General features: G+C 28.8%; 2 protein-coding genes across 3 annotated transcripts in view; both read right to left on the minus strand.

The window, feature by feature from the left end:
* Window positions 1-9,065, minus strand: part of LOC100213581 (acetyl-CoA acetyltransferase, mitochondrial) — a 44,991-nt gene extending 35,926 nt beyond the window's left edge. The window contains exons 1-2 of the mRNA XM_065793731.1: window positions 8,934-9,065; window positions 7,169-7,219 (exon numbers count right to left, since the gene is read on the minus strand). Coding sequence (XP_065649803.1) covers window positions 7,169-7,219; window positions 8,934-8,966 — 84 coding nt within the window. The 5' untranslated portion in view covers window positions 8,967-9,065. The remainder of the gene's footprint in view (window positions 1-7,168; window positions 7,220-8,933) is intronic.
* Window positions 9,066-9,236: 171 nt separating this feature from the next.
* Window positions 9,237-14,674, minus strand: part of LOC100201449 (threonylcarbamoyl-AMP synthase) — a 28,101-nt gene continuing 22,663 nt past the window's right edge. For both annotated transcript variants that reach the window (XM_065793732.1, XM_065793733.1), the window contains exon 4: window positions 9,237-9,452. In XM_065793732.1, the coding sequence (XP_065649804.1) occupies window positions 9,255-9,452 (198 nt within the window). In that variant the 3' untranslated portion in view covers window positions 9,237-9,254. The remainder of the gene's footprint in view (window positions 9,453-14,674) is intronic.

Here is a 14,674-nt window from a genome sequence, read left to right on the forward strand (position 1 = left end):
TTTTATTATTAAATTTTTCTTGCAACTCTTGCAATCAAATTTGATCGGCCAGAATTGATATCAGGAGATCAAAACATCATTTTTTTCAAAAGTATATAATCATTGATTGTTGATCTTTCATTATTTCCAGAGCTGTATATACAATCAATTTTAAAGTTAACACCTGATAGGGTTGTCATGTTTTATTTTACTCATCATTTTCTCACTCCTGATTCCATTCTCTGTAAACCTCTTATTTACACTTGTATGGAGTAATGTTGTCATATTTGGACAATGTATTTATGTTAAAATATGACAAAGTTTTGACTGTCTAAAAACTCTCTCATTTAGAAAAAGACCAAAAACACATTGTAAATGTTGTCAGCATTTCTTAATGTCTCCAAAAAATTTTGTTTCTTTACCCTGGATCCATGGTATAGATCCAGTAAAGATACACACACAAAAAAAAAGTCTTAAAAAAAGCAGGATATAAAACAAAAATAGTTAAAAAATTAAAAATATAATTAATTATAAAATAAAAAATCTTTAAGATTTTTTGGAGACGAAAACACCAGTGTTTAAACCTCAAAAAAATCTTTAAGGTCCAAAAAATAACCTACACAACCAGTTCATATCCTAGTGTTCATAAATTAGAGTGCACTTGTGGCAAATGTTATATAGGTGAAACAGAACTAAAAATATTGTATCATATGCTAACATCAAACAAGTGCACAACAAAGTAGAGGGAAAATTCAGATGTAGCTAAGCATTCTAGTTATAACAAAAAAGTTAGGGATGCATTGGAAATACAATAGCATGAAATGATGGTCTTAACTGGAATTACGGTTAAGCAATTATGTGACAATGTTATATTGGAAACCGACATTCCAATTCTTATGCCACAAAAAGATCTCTTGAAATGAAACTCTTGGAAAGAGCATTGTTAATCAAATTTAAACAGTTTTATTGAATATTAGAGTTTTATTTTCAAAACGGTTTTGATTATACTTGATAATTAGGGTATAATTATTCCAATATTTTTAACATATATATTTAAATCAATAGAAAGAAGTTTTATTTAAAAACTTATAACTAAATTCTTTTAAAGATGTCAACATTATATATACAGTATCCATGATTGTTTTTAAAAAAGCACAAAAATTTAATCTTTTAAAATTTAATTGTTTTTAAATTTTATGTCAATTAAATTGTTTTTAAATAGTATGTGAATATTAAATGTGAAATAGTAACTATTATTACACTATATCATTAAAAAAAAAAAAAAAAAAAAATGTTGTAGTAAAAGAAAACTACGGAATTGGTAAAAATCAACTAAAATAGGAAAACTCAACTTTTTTAAAAAGAATGGTGAAATTGATTATGGTTTCTAATTTTTTACAGGTTTGTTGTTAAATACAGAATACTTAATACAATCACTTTTCCTGTGTTTCAACTAAACAAAAATTCAATCAGCCTTTTCTGGTACTATAATCATTTTTAATACTTAGTTGCATAATCTTTTACAGGAATAATTGCTTGGCATCTGTTTGGCATGCTTTCAACTAGTTTTGCTAACAAGCTAACTTCCAGTAAATTCCAACCATTTAGAAGTGTCAAAAACAATTTGTCTTCATTACTAGGTTTTCTGTCTTTGAGTTTAGCAACTAATTTAGACCACAGGTTCTCAATCTTATTATAATCAAATGATTCTGCTGACCACTCAAAGGCAGTTATTCCAGCATTTTTTATCTATCTTTTATTTCTCTTAGTGTATACTTTGGGTCATTGTCTTGCTGAAATATATAGTTTCCATCGGAAAATAGATGTGTCATACTTGGCTTTAATTGCTGAACTAAAATATAATGGTACTTATGTTGGTCCATGATTCAACTCTATACAGTTTTCTCACTCCATGAGCAGCAAATGCACTTGAAACAATGATTTTTTCTCATGATTCACCATGGTGCATGTACACTCTGGATTCTACGATTCACCTTTTTTCCATATTCTATCCAGAAACCAATATTGCAGCACAAAAGGTGGCTCATCTGTCTATATGACATGATCCCATTAATCTTAAGTCTCTAGTTTAAATGGTTTTTACACCATTTGAATTTCTTAACGCAATTTTTCTTGTTTATAAAAAGCTTTTTTGTTTGCCCCCTGAAGTATACTCTTTCCCTACCTTTATTCTGCAGCAATTGTATTCAAGGTTTAAATTTTGCTCATTCTGATTCACTGATATCCTATGGTTCTTAATCACAACCAAACTATCTTCTTGTTCTGTAGTTTATCGCTTCCTTCCAGACACTGACTTCCTGCTAATTAAATTTTGAGACAAAAATCTGGATACAATTCTTTGAAATGTAGATTTACTACATCAAACTTCTTTAGAAATATTATGCAAAGATCGACCTGCATTGTGCATTTGAACTATTTTACAATTATCAAAGTTTGAAATGTATTTTTCTAAATTGGTAAGCAAATGATATAGTTAAAACTAAGTGCTAAAATACTATTATGAAAATAAATGTCTCATTCCTAATTAATGGTTGAATACTGGTAGAAGCAGAATCAAAAACATCTAACTCTATCATTTTGGCCATTTTATTATTAAAACTTATATTTTTTTCTTTGCGCATTGGTTTTCACTCAATTAAAATGAAATTTTAATGACATTTTTGAAACATCCAAAAAATTTATTTACAATTTCTTTAAAATATTTAAAAAATGTTAACTGAACACTTAAAGGGATCCTAAACCACCACGACATGTTGTGTTCATATTAAAAAGAATGAATGCCTTATTCTTAAGAGTTTCAGTAAATGACGTCATTTATTTTTTGTGTTTGCCTAAGAGATCAATTATGTAAACAAACAAAATGACGTCATGTACAGGGTGATTTAATCAAAAGTATAAACTTTAAATTAACATAATTAATTTTTGGATTGCAAATACATTACATGCGATAGTACATTTTAAAGCTCATTAAAAAGGAAATTTAATGGTAATAATTTCAAAAAAATTAAAATAACAGCATAGCCATGAGGTACGATATTCAAAAATGCATATTTTTAACAAAAAAATTGGCCGAGTTGAAGAGCGTAAGTCTGGTTCAGAGAGCTTATAGAAGTAAATTTAAGAACAGACCATGTCCAACGGCAACAGCTATCACAAAATTATCTAAAAAATTTGATACAACCGGAACAATACTTGATTTGCCACCAAAACCGAGGAATGAGCGAGACATTCGAATTAATGCCAGAAATAAGCTGAAAGTACTCTTCTTCGAAGATCCTACATTGTCGATCAGAAAAGCCTCAGTTGATGTTGAAATTTCATACAGCCTTTGCCGTGATATTCTTCTCAAAGATTTACAACTCAAACCGTATAAATACCAGAGTGCTCATCAACTATTGCCACTTGATTATGAAAAAAGGGTCATTTTTGCTCAATGGTGGCTGGACTTGGAAAAGGATGTTCACAAATGGTTGATCACTACAGATGAAGCCTATTTTTACTTTACTGAGTCGATCAACAAGCAAAATAACAGAATGTGGCTGAATGAGAGACCTGAGGATTGGATAGAGAAACCGTTGCATGATGCGAAAGTTTTGGTTTGGTGTGCCATTTCCTGCCAAAAAATCTACGGACCCTACTTTTTCGAAGGAACGGTAAATCAGCACAATTACCTGGATATGCTTAAAATTTTTTTCTGGCCTAAGCACTATAGAGTTAAGAGTCACAAAAAATACTTCTTTCAACAAGATGGGGCTACTCCGCATACGGCTAATATGGTTCAAGAGTGGTTACAAAGTAAATTTGGGGAGAAATTCATTACCAAGCAACAATGGCCTCCATGATCACCAGACCTCAATCCATGTGATTATTTCCTATGGGGTTATCTTAAGTCTAAAGTTTATAAGCCATTACCGAAGACTTTGGATGATTTAAAAGAGAACATCATGAGAGAAATCCAAAAAATAAACACTTCGGCTTTGGAATCAACGTTTTTGAATTTTACAAAAAGATGTCATTTATTAATTGAAAAAAATGGAGGTCATATTGATAAAAAATAAAAAATTAATTCTTATCACTCAATTTCCTTTTAATTTATCTTTAAAATGGTGTATCAGACTTAATAATCCGATTTGATCTACAATTTTTATTCAATTTTAAAGTTCATACTTTTGATTAAATCACCCTGTACTTCAACAAAATGGAGGTGAGCTTCAACTAAAATAAGTCAGTTTTTCTTGATATTTATTCTTTTGTTTAAATCAAAAAAATTTAGCCCAAACATTTTTTTTATCATTCTCTTTAATATGAACACATGTCCTGGAGGTTTGGGATCCCTTTAATACTAAAAAAGATCATTTTATGAAATGCTACTATAACATTAATTTATGTTACATATGAAAAAGTTTTAATTAAAATTGCATTTTTAAATTTAAGTTTATTGAATTTCTATTGTAGAGTTGTTTCTTTTTAACAGGTGGTTTTAACTCCGATCCTGTTTGTTTTTAAAATTAAAGAGTGCTTTGCTTCAGTTAAATCACTATTTTGATGGGTTGATGGACAATTTGCCATCGTACCTTGTCTGAAACACCTTTTCTGACTATTTTTGTCTTTTTACTTTACCAAATAATTACCAATGCGAATAACTCAAGATATAAAAATGATAATTTTATTTTATTTTTGCAAGAAAGTTTATATAGTTTGAAAGAAATCAACCACCAAATTTTAGATCACTCGGATAACATTTCGTTGAGATATTTAAACTTAAGTTGTTAAATTTTAGTTGACTGTATTTTTGCTACATTAGAAATACAAGTATGTTCTAAGTAAATTAATAATTACTCAAGACTGGTTAACCTAACAAGTTCCAATTATATACCATTTGATAGAGAATCAATTAAGACATTTAATACGCTTTTAAACGTATTAATTAGTTGGTTTCAAAGATAATTGTGAAAAAAACAAAAATGTCACACAAACAAAGTAGTGACTCTATTTATGCAACCCACTGTATATATATATATATATATATATATATATATATATATATATATATATATATATATATATATATATATATATATATATATATATATTTATATATATATATATCCCTTGGAATTAGGGTCAGCATTCGGCAATGCCGATCTGAAAGTGTTTGAGGTGGGCAAAAAATTGCCGACCTCCTTTCTATGTTTTATGGTCACACCTTTGTATCAAATAATTATTGCCGACCTCAAAAAGATTGAGGTCAGCAAATTATTGCTGACCTCATTTTTCCTAATTCTGAGGGTTGTATATATATATATATATATATGAACGTTCAAAAAATTTTGTAATATTTTAACACTCAAATCATATATATATATATATATATATATATATATATATATATATATATATATATATATATATATATATATATATATATATATATATATATATATATATATATATATATATATATATATATATATATATATATATATATATATATACATACACACACATATACACATTGCAGGCCAAAAGTTTCCGGACACTTGATATTTTTATGTAAAAAGCTAAAATCTATCCTGTATCATTAAATTAATTAAACAATATTAAATTATAATACTTAAACTTACTAATTTTTAAGTGTTTATGTAAGTTTGAGGTCAGTAATATCAAGCATAAGTTTGTTTTTTTAATTGTTTTTTAATTTTAACTTGACATATAAATGTTTTTTAATTTTAACTTGATACATAGCGTTACATTATTCTTAAGAGTTTTAAGAACTTGTTAAAGTTATTTATATATTGAAACATGAAGTAATTATTTTTAATATAATGATAGCCGACTAAAATGATTAAGAATATTTAGTTTTGTTTGGTTTTCATTTGTTATTAATGACGGTTGCATTAAAAAATCTTGAAAAAAATTTTAAAATTTTATAATTCGACTATTTAATTGAAAATATGGGTAAAAAAACCTTTAACGGTTGCAAAACGTTCTGAAATAATTACATAAAGAAAGTTATTCAGTTTGTAAAATTTGCAAAAAATTAAGTTTCCAGAAGTACTGTACAAGATACCATCAAACGAAAAAAACAGGCACTTTTGAAGACAAAAAAAGATCTGGTAGACCACGGAAGATAACAAAAGCAGAAGATAATAGTATAATATTGATGAGTAAAAGAAATCTAAGACTTACAGCCCCGGAAATAACTTTAGGCTTTAATAGGAGTCATTCAAAATCTATTTCATTAACCACTACGAAACAACGTCTTAGACAAGCAGGACTTTCTAGCCGTATAGCGGTCAGGAAACCGTTGCTACGAATTGGAAATAAAAAGAAAAGGTTACAATGGGCTATAGACCACCAAAATTGGACAGAAGAAGACTGGGGAAAAGTACTATGGACTGACGAGTCCAAATTTGAACTGTTTGGGCAAAGACATTTACATCAGAAGAATTTACATTAGAAAAACAACAAAAGAAAAAAAACAATGCTATACCTTCTGGCTTAAGAACTATTGGTCGTGGTTTTGTTTTTATGCAGGACAATGACCCTAAACACACCTCAAAATTATGTAAGAACTATATAAAGGAACAAGAGGATAATGGTGTCCTCAAAAATATGGCCTGGCTGACCTAATCAACAGATTTGAACCAAATGGAGTTACTGTGGGAAGAATTGGACAGAAAGATCAGACAAAAATGCCCAAAATCCAAAGAGCACCTGTGGCAGATATTAGAAGAACCCTGGTTATCAATAACACCCGAAATAATAAATAAATTAATAAATAGGATGCCACGGATCGCAAAGAAAGTGATAAAAACTTGTGGGTTATTTTTTGACGAAAAGACAGTTTAATAATAATAGTGCTGTTAGTATTTTTTTTTTTTCATTTTTTTTCTTTTTTTTTTTTCTTAAATATTAACTATATGTATCTTTTATAAAATAAATATGATATTTGACTTTTTTTGAAATAATTATGGGAGTTTTAATTAAAAAATTAAACAAAATCCAAGTGTCCAGAAACTTTTGGCCTGCAGTGTGTGTATGTGTGTGTGTGTGTGTATATATATATATGTAGTTTAAATCATTGGTGCAACTACCAAACCTTATACACATGGTTTTTGATTTCATCAATGAGATATATGTGTGCGACTGTGTGTGTTTTACATACCTTATTGTTGTGACTTGAGATAGAAAACGTTCTTGAAAGTATTTTCAAAATCTATAATATTTAAAGGAAAAATTTGTAGAACTTGTAAAAAAACGTAAAATTTCTTAAATAAAAGATTATTTGAGATATTTAGCCATAAAAAATATTATTATAAGTAAATGATATGAGTCATCATATCATAGATAAAGAAATGATTAATAATTATTAAATAAATATAATAATATAGTAATTATTAAATAACAATAATAGTTTGCACACATAAAATATTATTAAGTTAATAATATTACTGCACATATAACCCGCACATATAACCCGCACATATAACCTGCACAGCAACACTAACTTACTGCTGGAGAAGTTATTTAAATAACATATTTATCAAAAATTAAACATATCTTCGGAGGTTATTAAGCCATTAAATTAAAGAATCAAAAAATTAGTTGAATAAATAATAGTACTTTTTTGGGTTTTTTATTTGAACGCGCATATAAATAATGACTTTTAAAGTAATATTAAACAATAATAATTAAAATTTATATGCATTAAAATGCATTCATTAGATAACTATAAGCACCTAGGAAAATTAAAAATATTATCACATTTAAAACCACAAAAAAATATTTAGGAGGGAGGGGAAGTGCAATTTTGTTGAATATTTTAGGGGAAGGAGGAAAAAGGAGTTGAAGGGAAGGAGGGAGAAGGGGGGGGGGGGGAGAGGAGGAGGTCAGTAAAACGCTACTATTTGTAACTAGGAGGGGGGAAATTTTAAAAATTGTCAAAGACTGTGCCATGTAATGTATGGATGACCCTTCAGCAGCATAAAAAGACAGAATTTAAGAATCTATTTAACTTACTTAATTCAATAAACCTATTTAATCTATTTAACTTATTTTAACTTTGCAAAAATATGTAAAAAAGCATGGTCATTATAATGAATTAAATTAATAATGATTTACAATGACAAGGGTTAATGATTTAATTGCACTAATAATTTAGAAGAATTCTTAAATGGTATAATAAATATATATATTTAATAAATAAATATATATATATACATATATATATATATATATATATATATATATATATATATATATATATGTATATATGTATATATATATATATATATATATATATATATATATATATATATATATATATATATATATATATATGTATATATATGAATAGACCAATAGTATCACTTAAGTTTTTTTAAATAGATGAAAAAAAAAAAAGAAAAAGAAATATAGTATATAATAAATAAATAAAAATAACAAAAATCTAAAATATATATTTTTATAATAAAATAATAAATTTAAATATGAATAAATAAAAATAGAAATAAAATAAAAATTAAAAAAATAATGTAAATATTATAAAAACAGTAAAAAAAAAAAAAAAAAAAAAAAAAAAAAAACCTTATGGGAACAAAAAAAATGTCCCCGTAAACGCCGACTAGGAGCGTGCGCGTGTGTGTGTATATGAATATATATAGATATATAAACTATATAGTAGTATTGCCAAATAATTAAAAGTTTCGCCATGATAAATATGAAATGCAATACATATAAAACTTCAAAAATTAAATAAAAATTCAATGTATTTTAATTTTTACAAAATTCATTTCGCTTTCCTATTTAATCTAATTCTTTTATTTGAAATAATTTTCAATTCAATAATTTCAACAAATTACTGAAATCTTGTGAAAAACTATTTACTAAATTAATAAATTTATTTATTTACTAAAATACTAAAAAGATACTTTATTGTTCTTCAAGATAAATGATGAAGCCATGGTGATAAAATATTATTTGACTAAAAAAAATCAATTATATATTTTTTACATAGAATCAAAATGGAGAAAAAATGTGTATTTATCAAATCAGAACTTTTAAACTTAAAATACAGTGAACAAACTTAATTACAAATTTGTGATGTAAAAGATATATAATAAAATAAAAACTGAAAAAAAAGCAAATACTTTCTAAAACACTGCAGCAATTACACATTTTTCTATTAATATTTTTTAGTTTAAACAAATTTAAGGTTTTTATACAAATATTACTTTCTTTTAAATTTGCTATTATTCATTACTATTTTTAAAGCCATATTTATGTAAAATATTGACAACTTCATTAAAGGCGCAACCCTCACGAATGATAGTAAACTCTCCTTCTTTTGTCAAGTCAACAACAGTTGAACCAAGTCGAGATTGCTCAGAACTTCCAAGTGTACCACCATCAACAATAAGATCAAGTTTAGGCCAAAGCTCTTCAAACTCCTATAACATAATATATATATACATTTATATATATACATTTATATATATATATACATACATATATATATATATATATATATATATATATATATATATATATATATATATATATATATATATATATATATATATGTATATGTATATATATATATATATATATATATATATATATATATATATATATATATATATATATATATATATATATATATATATATATATATATATATATATATATATATATATATATAGATAGATAGATAGATAGGGAGATTTTAAAATTTGAGTATCCTCTTAACTTATTACAGTTCTTTTAACAATCAAGTTTTAATTTTGCTGATTTATACCAAATCAGCATTTTTTTTGTAGCGTAATTTTTTATCATTAAACAGCAATAATTAATAAAAAAAAGTGAAGTATCAACTTGAAACCTGTTACATAACAGTCTTCCACATTATAAAAATTTAATAATAGGTATTGTTGTTGAGATGCTTATTGAGAACTTTAATTTAATCTGTCGCCATGTCTAATCTTTAACAGCCTTCAACAATAATAGTTTAACAACTAGTATTTTAGACAACAAATAAAAAAGTTATATAATATTTGCTAAAGTTTACTTATAAGGTGACTCAGAAAAAGTATTTCATGATTAATTTTAAACTTTGCTCTTAAAATGATTCACTGATGCTCTGATGGTTGATTCTGGTAGACTATTCCAAGCTTTTACAATTTGATTTGTGAAGAAAAATTCTCGAATTTGGCATTTACCCTGTTAAATGCATAATGTTAAATGTTTAAACTGATTTCTTCCTGTATTGACAACTGGTAAAGATAACTTTAGCAGCACTCTAACCAATTAGCTATCCCAGCATGAAAATAGAAAAATCTATCAAAATACATTAAATATTAAAAATAGAAGCCATATTGGCGCCCAAAAAACAGTACCTAAAAATTATTTATATATTTTTATTTTGCTTTTTATTAAAAGAAGAAAAAAAAATTTTTCAATTTTAAATGCAGTAGTATATAAATAATTTCCATTTTAGCTACCTCATTTATCCTTCAGGTCAATAAAATGAATTAAAAAGAAATTGCTTTTTTATGTAATAACATAACTGCTCTTCGGTTACTAACTGAACGTTAGTTTAAAAAAATTAATGTTGTTACAAAACTTAATTTTAAAAACTTGCCTCAAAATTATATAACAATGGAATGTATAAAAATTTGCTTTTTCAAAAGACAGAACGATTTTAAAATATTGTATAACTCAAAGTTTTTTTTTTGTTTTTTTTAACATCTTTGTTTCTAACAAGGCTGCAAGCAACCACAAACAAAAGTTGGAAGTTACTGGAAGAGAAAAGATGAAGATTGTAGAGCCAGATAACGATTGACAAACGACTTAAAGAATTGCAAATTATATGAATCAGGAAAGCAAGATGAAGGAAGCGAATTCCAAAGAGCTGATGTTCGAGGAAAAAAACTCGACAAATAAGCGTTTTTGGAGCACTTAGGAACAGTCACAGAAAAAGGATGAGACTTAATTTAATGACGAGTAACACGAGAATGAATTTTAGTAGATGGCACAAGAGACACTAGCTCTTTAGAGCAGTGCCCATTATAATATCTGTAGAAAAGAGAAAGAGAAGCAACATTACGACGATGTGATAATGGTTGGAGGTTGGCTGCAAGAGCAGGTCCAACTATATTTACAATCCATTTTTGCACCTGGTCTAAAAGAGAAAGGGCATCATTAGAAGATCCGCCCCAGATATGGCAACAGTATGCCATACAAGGCCAGATTTGAGATTTATAGAGATAGAGAAAAGAATCCGAAGTAACAAAAGTGTTGAGCTCGATAGAGATGCAACCTTAGCAGATGCTAATTTTGTAACAGATTTGATATATGGTTTCCAAGAAAGATTGGAAATAAGAGTTAATCCTAGAAGATGAAGAGTAGGTGACTCATTGAGTACATTGCGATAACAATTGGCTGAAAAAGATTGAGTTTTATCTGTATTGAAGTTCACCAGCCACTGTGAGCCCCATGCTGTAGCAGAAATGAGATCCTTTTCAAGCTCAATTGCCCCCTCCAAGCAATCAGAGACTGTTGGTTTCTTATCACGACAAAAAATAAATGCTAGTATTATCAGCAAACAATGCCACCTTAGATGTGAGAAAATCTGGAAGATCGTTAATGTAAATAAAAAAGATTATAGGGCAAAGGATACAACCTTGAGGAACCCCTGGAGTTACAGAATAAAAAGAAGAGTGCTGTCCATCAAAGACAACTTTTATACTATGATTGGAAAGGAAGGATTCAATAATCTTAAAGATGTTGCCAGATACACCATAAGAAGAAAGCTTATGGAGAAGACCAGCATGTCAAACTTTATCAAAAGCTTTTGAAATGTCAAGAGCGATGGCCTTAACCTCTCCACCTTTATCTAATGCACAATAAAACCTATCAGTCATTACTGTTAGCAAATCAGCTGTAGAAGAAGAAGATCGAAATCCATATTGATGGTCAGAAAGTAAGTTATTAGATTCAAGATGAGAAATTAAGTGTTTGTTAATTAGAGATTCAAAAACTTTGCTTATGATAGGAAGAAGACTAATGGGACGGTAGTTAGACAAATCAGATCGCTCTCCAGAATTTTTGAAGATAGGGATAACAGATGCCGCTTTCCAGCAGGCTGGAAAACAAGACTCTGATAAGCACTTGTTGAATAGTTTTGAGAGTATAGACAACAGCTACAAGGAACACTTCTGCAAGACAATAACAGGTATGTTGTCCGGGCCACAAGCTGTAGAAGAGTCTAGGCAGGAAATCACTTTAGATACAGAAGCTGGAGTGATAGGAATATCAAGCTATGGATCAACCTGTTTGTTGGCAATATCAGGTAGAACACAACTAGTGGAATGAAGAGATGATATTGATGAAAAGTTTTTAGCAAATAATTCCGCTTTGTCGTTAGGTGAGGTGACAAGCAGTAATAAACAGACGTCTATTTTCTGGAGAATTTGCTGATAAATATGGAAGTAACGGTTTCGATTGGCAATCACAGCAGCACAGTGTGAGGAAAACCATGGAGGAGAGTGAGGCTTGACCTGGAATCGTCGAGAGGGAATAAAAGATTCCATGCCAGCCTGAATCCACGAAGTTATTAAAGTTATGCACATTTTTTGACAGGAAGATGAAAGATTTCTACCCAAGGGCCATTACGAAGAAAATCACGGAAAGAATCCCAGTCAGCTTTACTGTAGTTGTAAGAGGTTTGATAATAGGGGGATTCAGGTGATGAAAAAGAATGAGATATTAGTTTTAGAGAGATCAAACTGTGATCAGAAGCACCTAAGGGTGAATGTGGAGAAACTGAGCACTGACTAGGATCAGAAACAAGACATAAGTCAAGTAGAGAAGGTAAATGATTCGGATTGCCTGGAAAGCGAGTTGGAAAGTTGACTAATTGAGTTAGGGATTGAGAAAGACAAAAGTTGTGGGCTTTAATGCCTGCAGAATCACTGACACTAGAGCCAAGCCATTCGGAGTGGTGAGCATTAAAGTCACCGATAACAACTATATTAGCTGATGGATAAAGAGAAAGGGTCAAATATTAATATGTCAATATGATCAGAAATAACATCAAAAAGAGTGCAGTCTTGAGATGAAGGAGAGCAATATAGAATAAAGAACAAGGCAATAGAGTGAAGTGGTGCTAAACAAAAGCACATGAAAGAATAGTCTGTGGATTCAAGTAGTCTCTAGTTTCACGACAAATGGGTGAATTCTTATGAATGTAAATGCCCAGGTCAAGCATGAGACTATTGGAGTCTTTACAAATTAAAGGAAGATAACCATCAACACTAAGATCACAAGATGAGACAGCTGAACTAAATTTTTTTTGATGAAAATGCTTTGCATTTACAACAAAATTTAAACATACAGTCTGTTCAACTGACTAGAGGCTACCTGCTAACTGTTTTAGAAAACGAATAATTTTACTCCAATTCAGATACTCCTGGTTTCATTACAGTCACATGAAATATTCACAGGTAATCTTATAACTTATACAAAATACAAAATTCTATATAACCCTAGATTATGAGTTGTAAAATATATATACAGATTATTAGTTTGTTAAATATATACACAAGTGATTGTTACTATATTGGTGTAATTCTATTTAAATTTTCTAGATTATCAAGTTGCAACAGTTTTTTATTGTAAAATACATGTTATTGTAAAATACATGTTATATAAAATACTTTACACCAGTTCTAATGACTTTCAACCTATTTTATACTAACAACTCGTACCATCAAGACATTCTACGACAGTAGACACACACAAGTACACTGCATTGACGGTCTTCATTACATACACATCTATAAGACTCAAAACAGTTCACAAATCTCACTGACACTCGATATACTGCACCAAAACACTGCACTTATTGACATTCATGTCAACAAAGTAACTTACAATTGTATGCAAGTTGTATTGAGCCCCACCCAGTGTCCTCTGGTTCCAGAGTCAATTCAGAAGTCTGTGGCAATCGTCCTGACAGGATACTCTGAGAATAGTCCTTTTGGGATAACACAATGGGATACCTTGACAAGATACCCTGGTGTATACCCAGATTGGAACTTCTTTTGGGATACCTGTCTTGGGCGAAAGTTGGAGGTCTTCTTGTGTTTATACTAGTGATGTACCGATAACACTTTTTTGGCCGATGCCGATACCGATGCCGATGGATCGGAAAAGGCCGATACCGATGCCGATACCGATGAATTAACTAACTATTAAAGTTTTGAAGATATAAAGCCATAGAGCTTTAAATTGGGTAAATTTTTTCATGTAATCCATACTGGTAAACAAATACTTGGACCCAAATAAATAAACTTGCCTGTAAACAAAGTCAAAATAAACAATTTTTCTAAAAATTCTAAGCGATGCATAAAGTTTAGATTATTTATTATTTAATAATTATCAAAATGCAGGATAAAAGTATTAAAATGCCATCGGTAATGCATATCGGTAAATTAATAAAAAAAGGCCGATGCCGATACCGATTCCGATTGTACAAAAAGTGGCCGATTAAGCCGATGCCGATGCCGATTAATCGGTACATCACTAGTTTATACTGTACCATAAGGAGCGAATCCATACTGTACTCGAGACGTCCATGACACACTTAAATCGATAACGTATGTTTACTACC

The sequence above is a fragment of the Hydra vulgaris genome, chromosome 03 (assembly GCF_038396675.1).
Source record: "Hydra vulgaris chromosome 03, alternate assembly HydraT2T_AEP".
NCBI lineage: Eukaryota > Metazoa > Cnidaria > Hydrozoa > Anthoathecata > Hydridae > Hydra > Hydra vulgaris.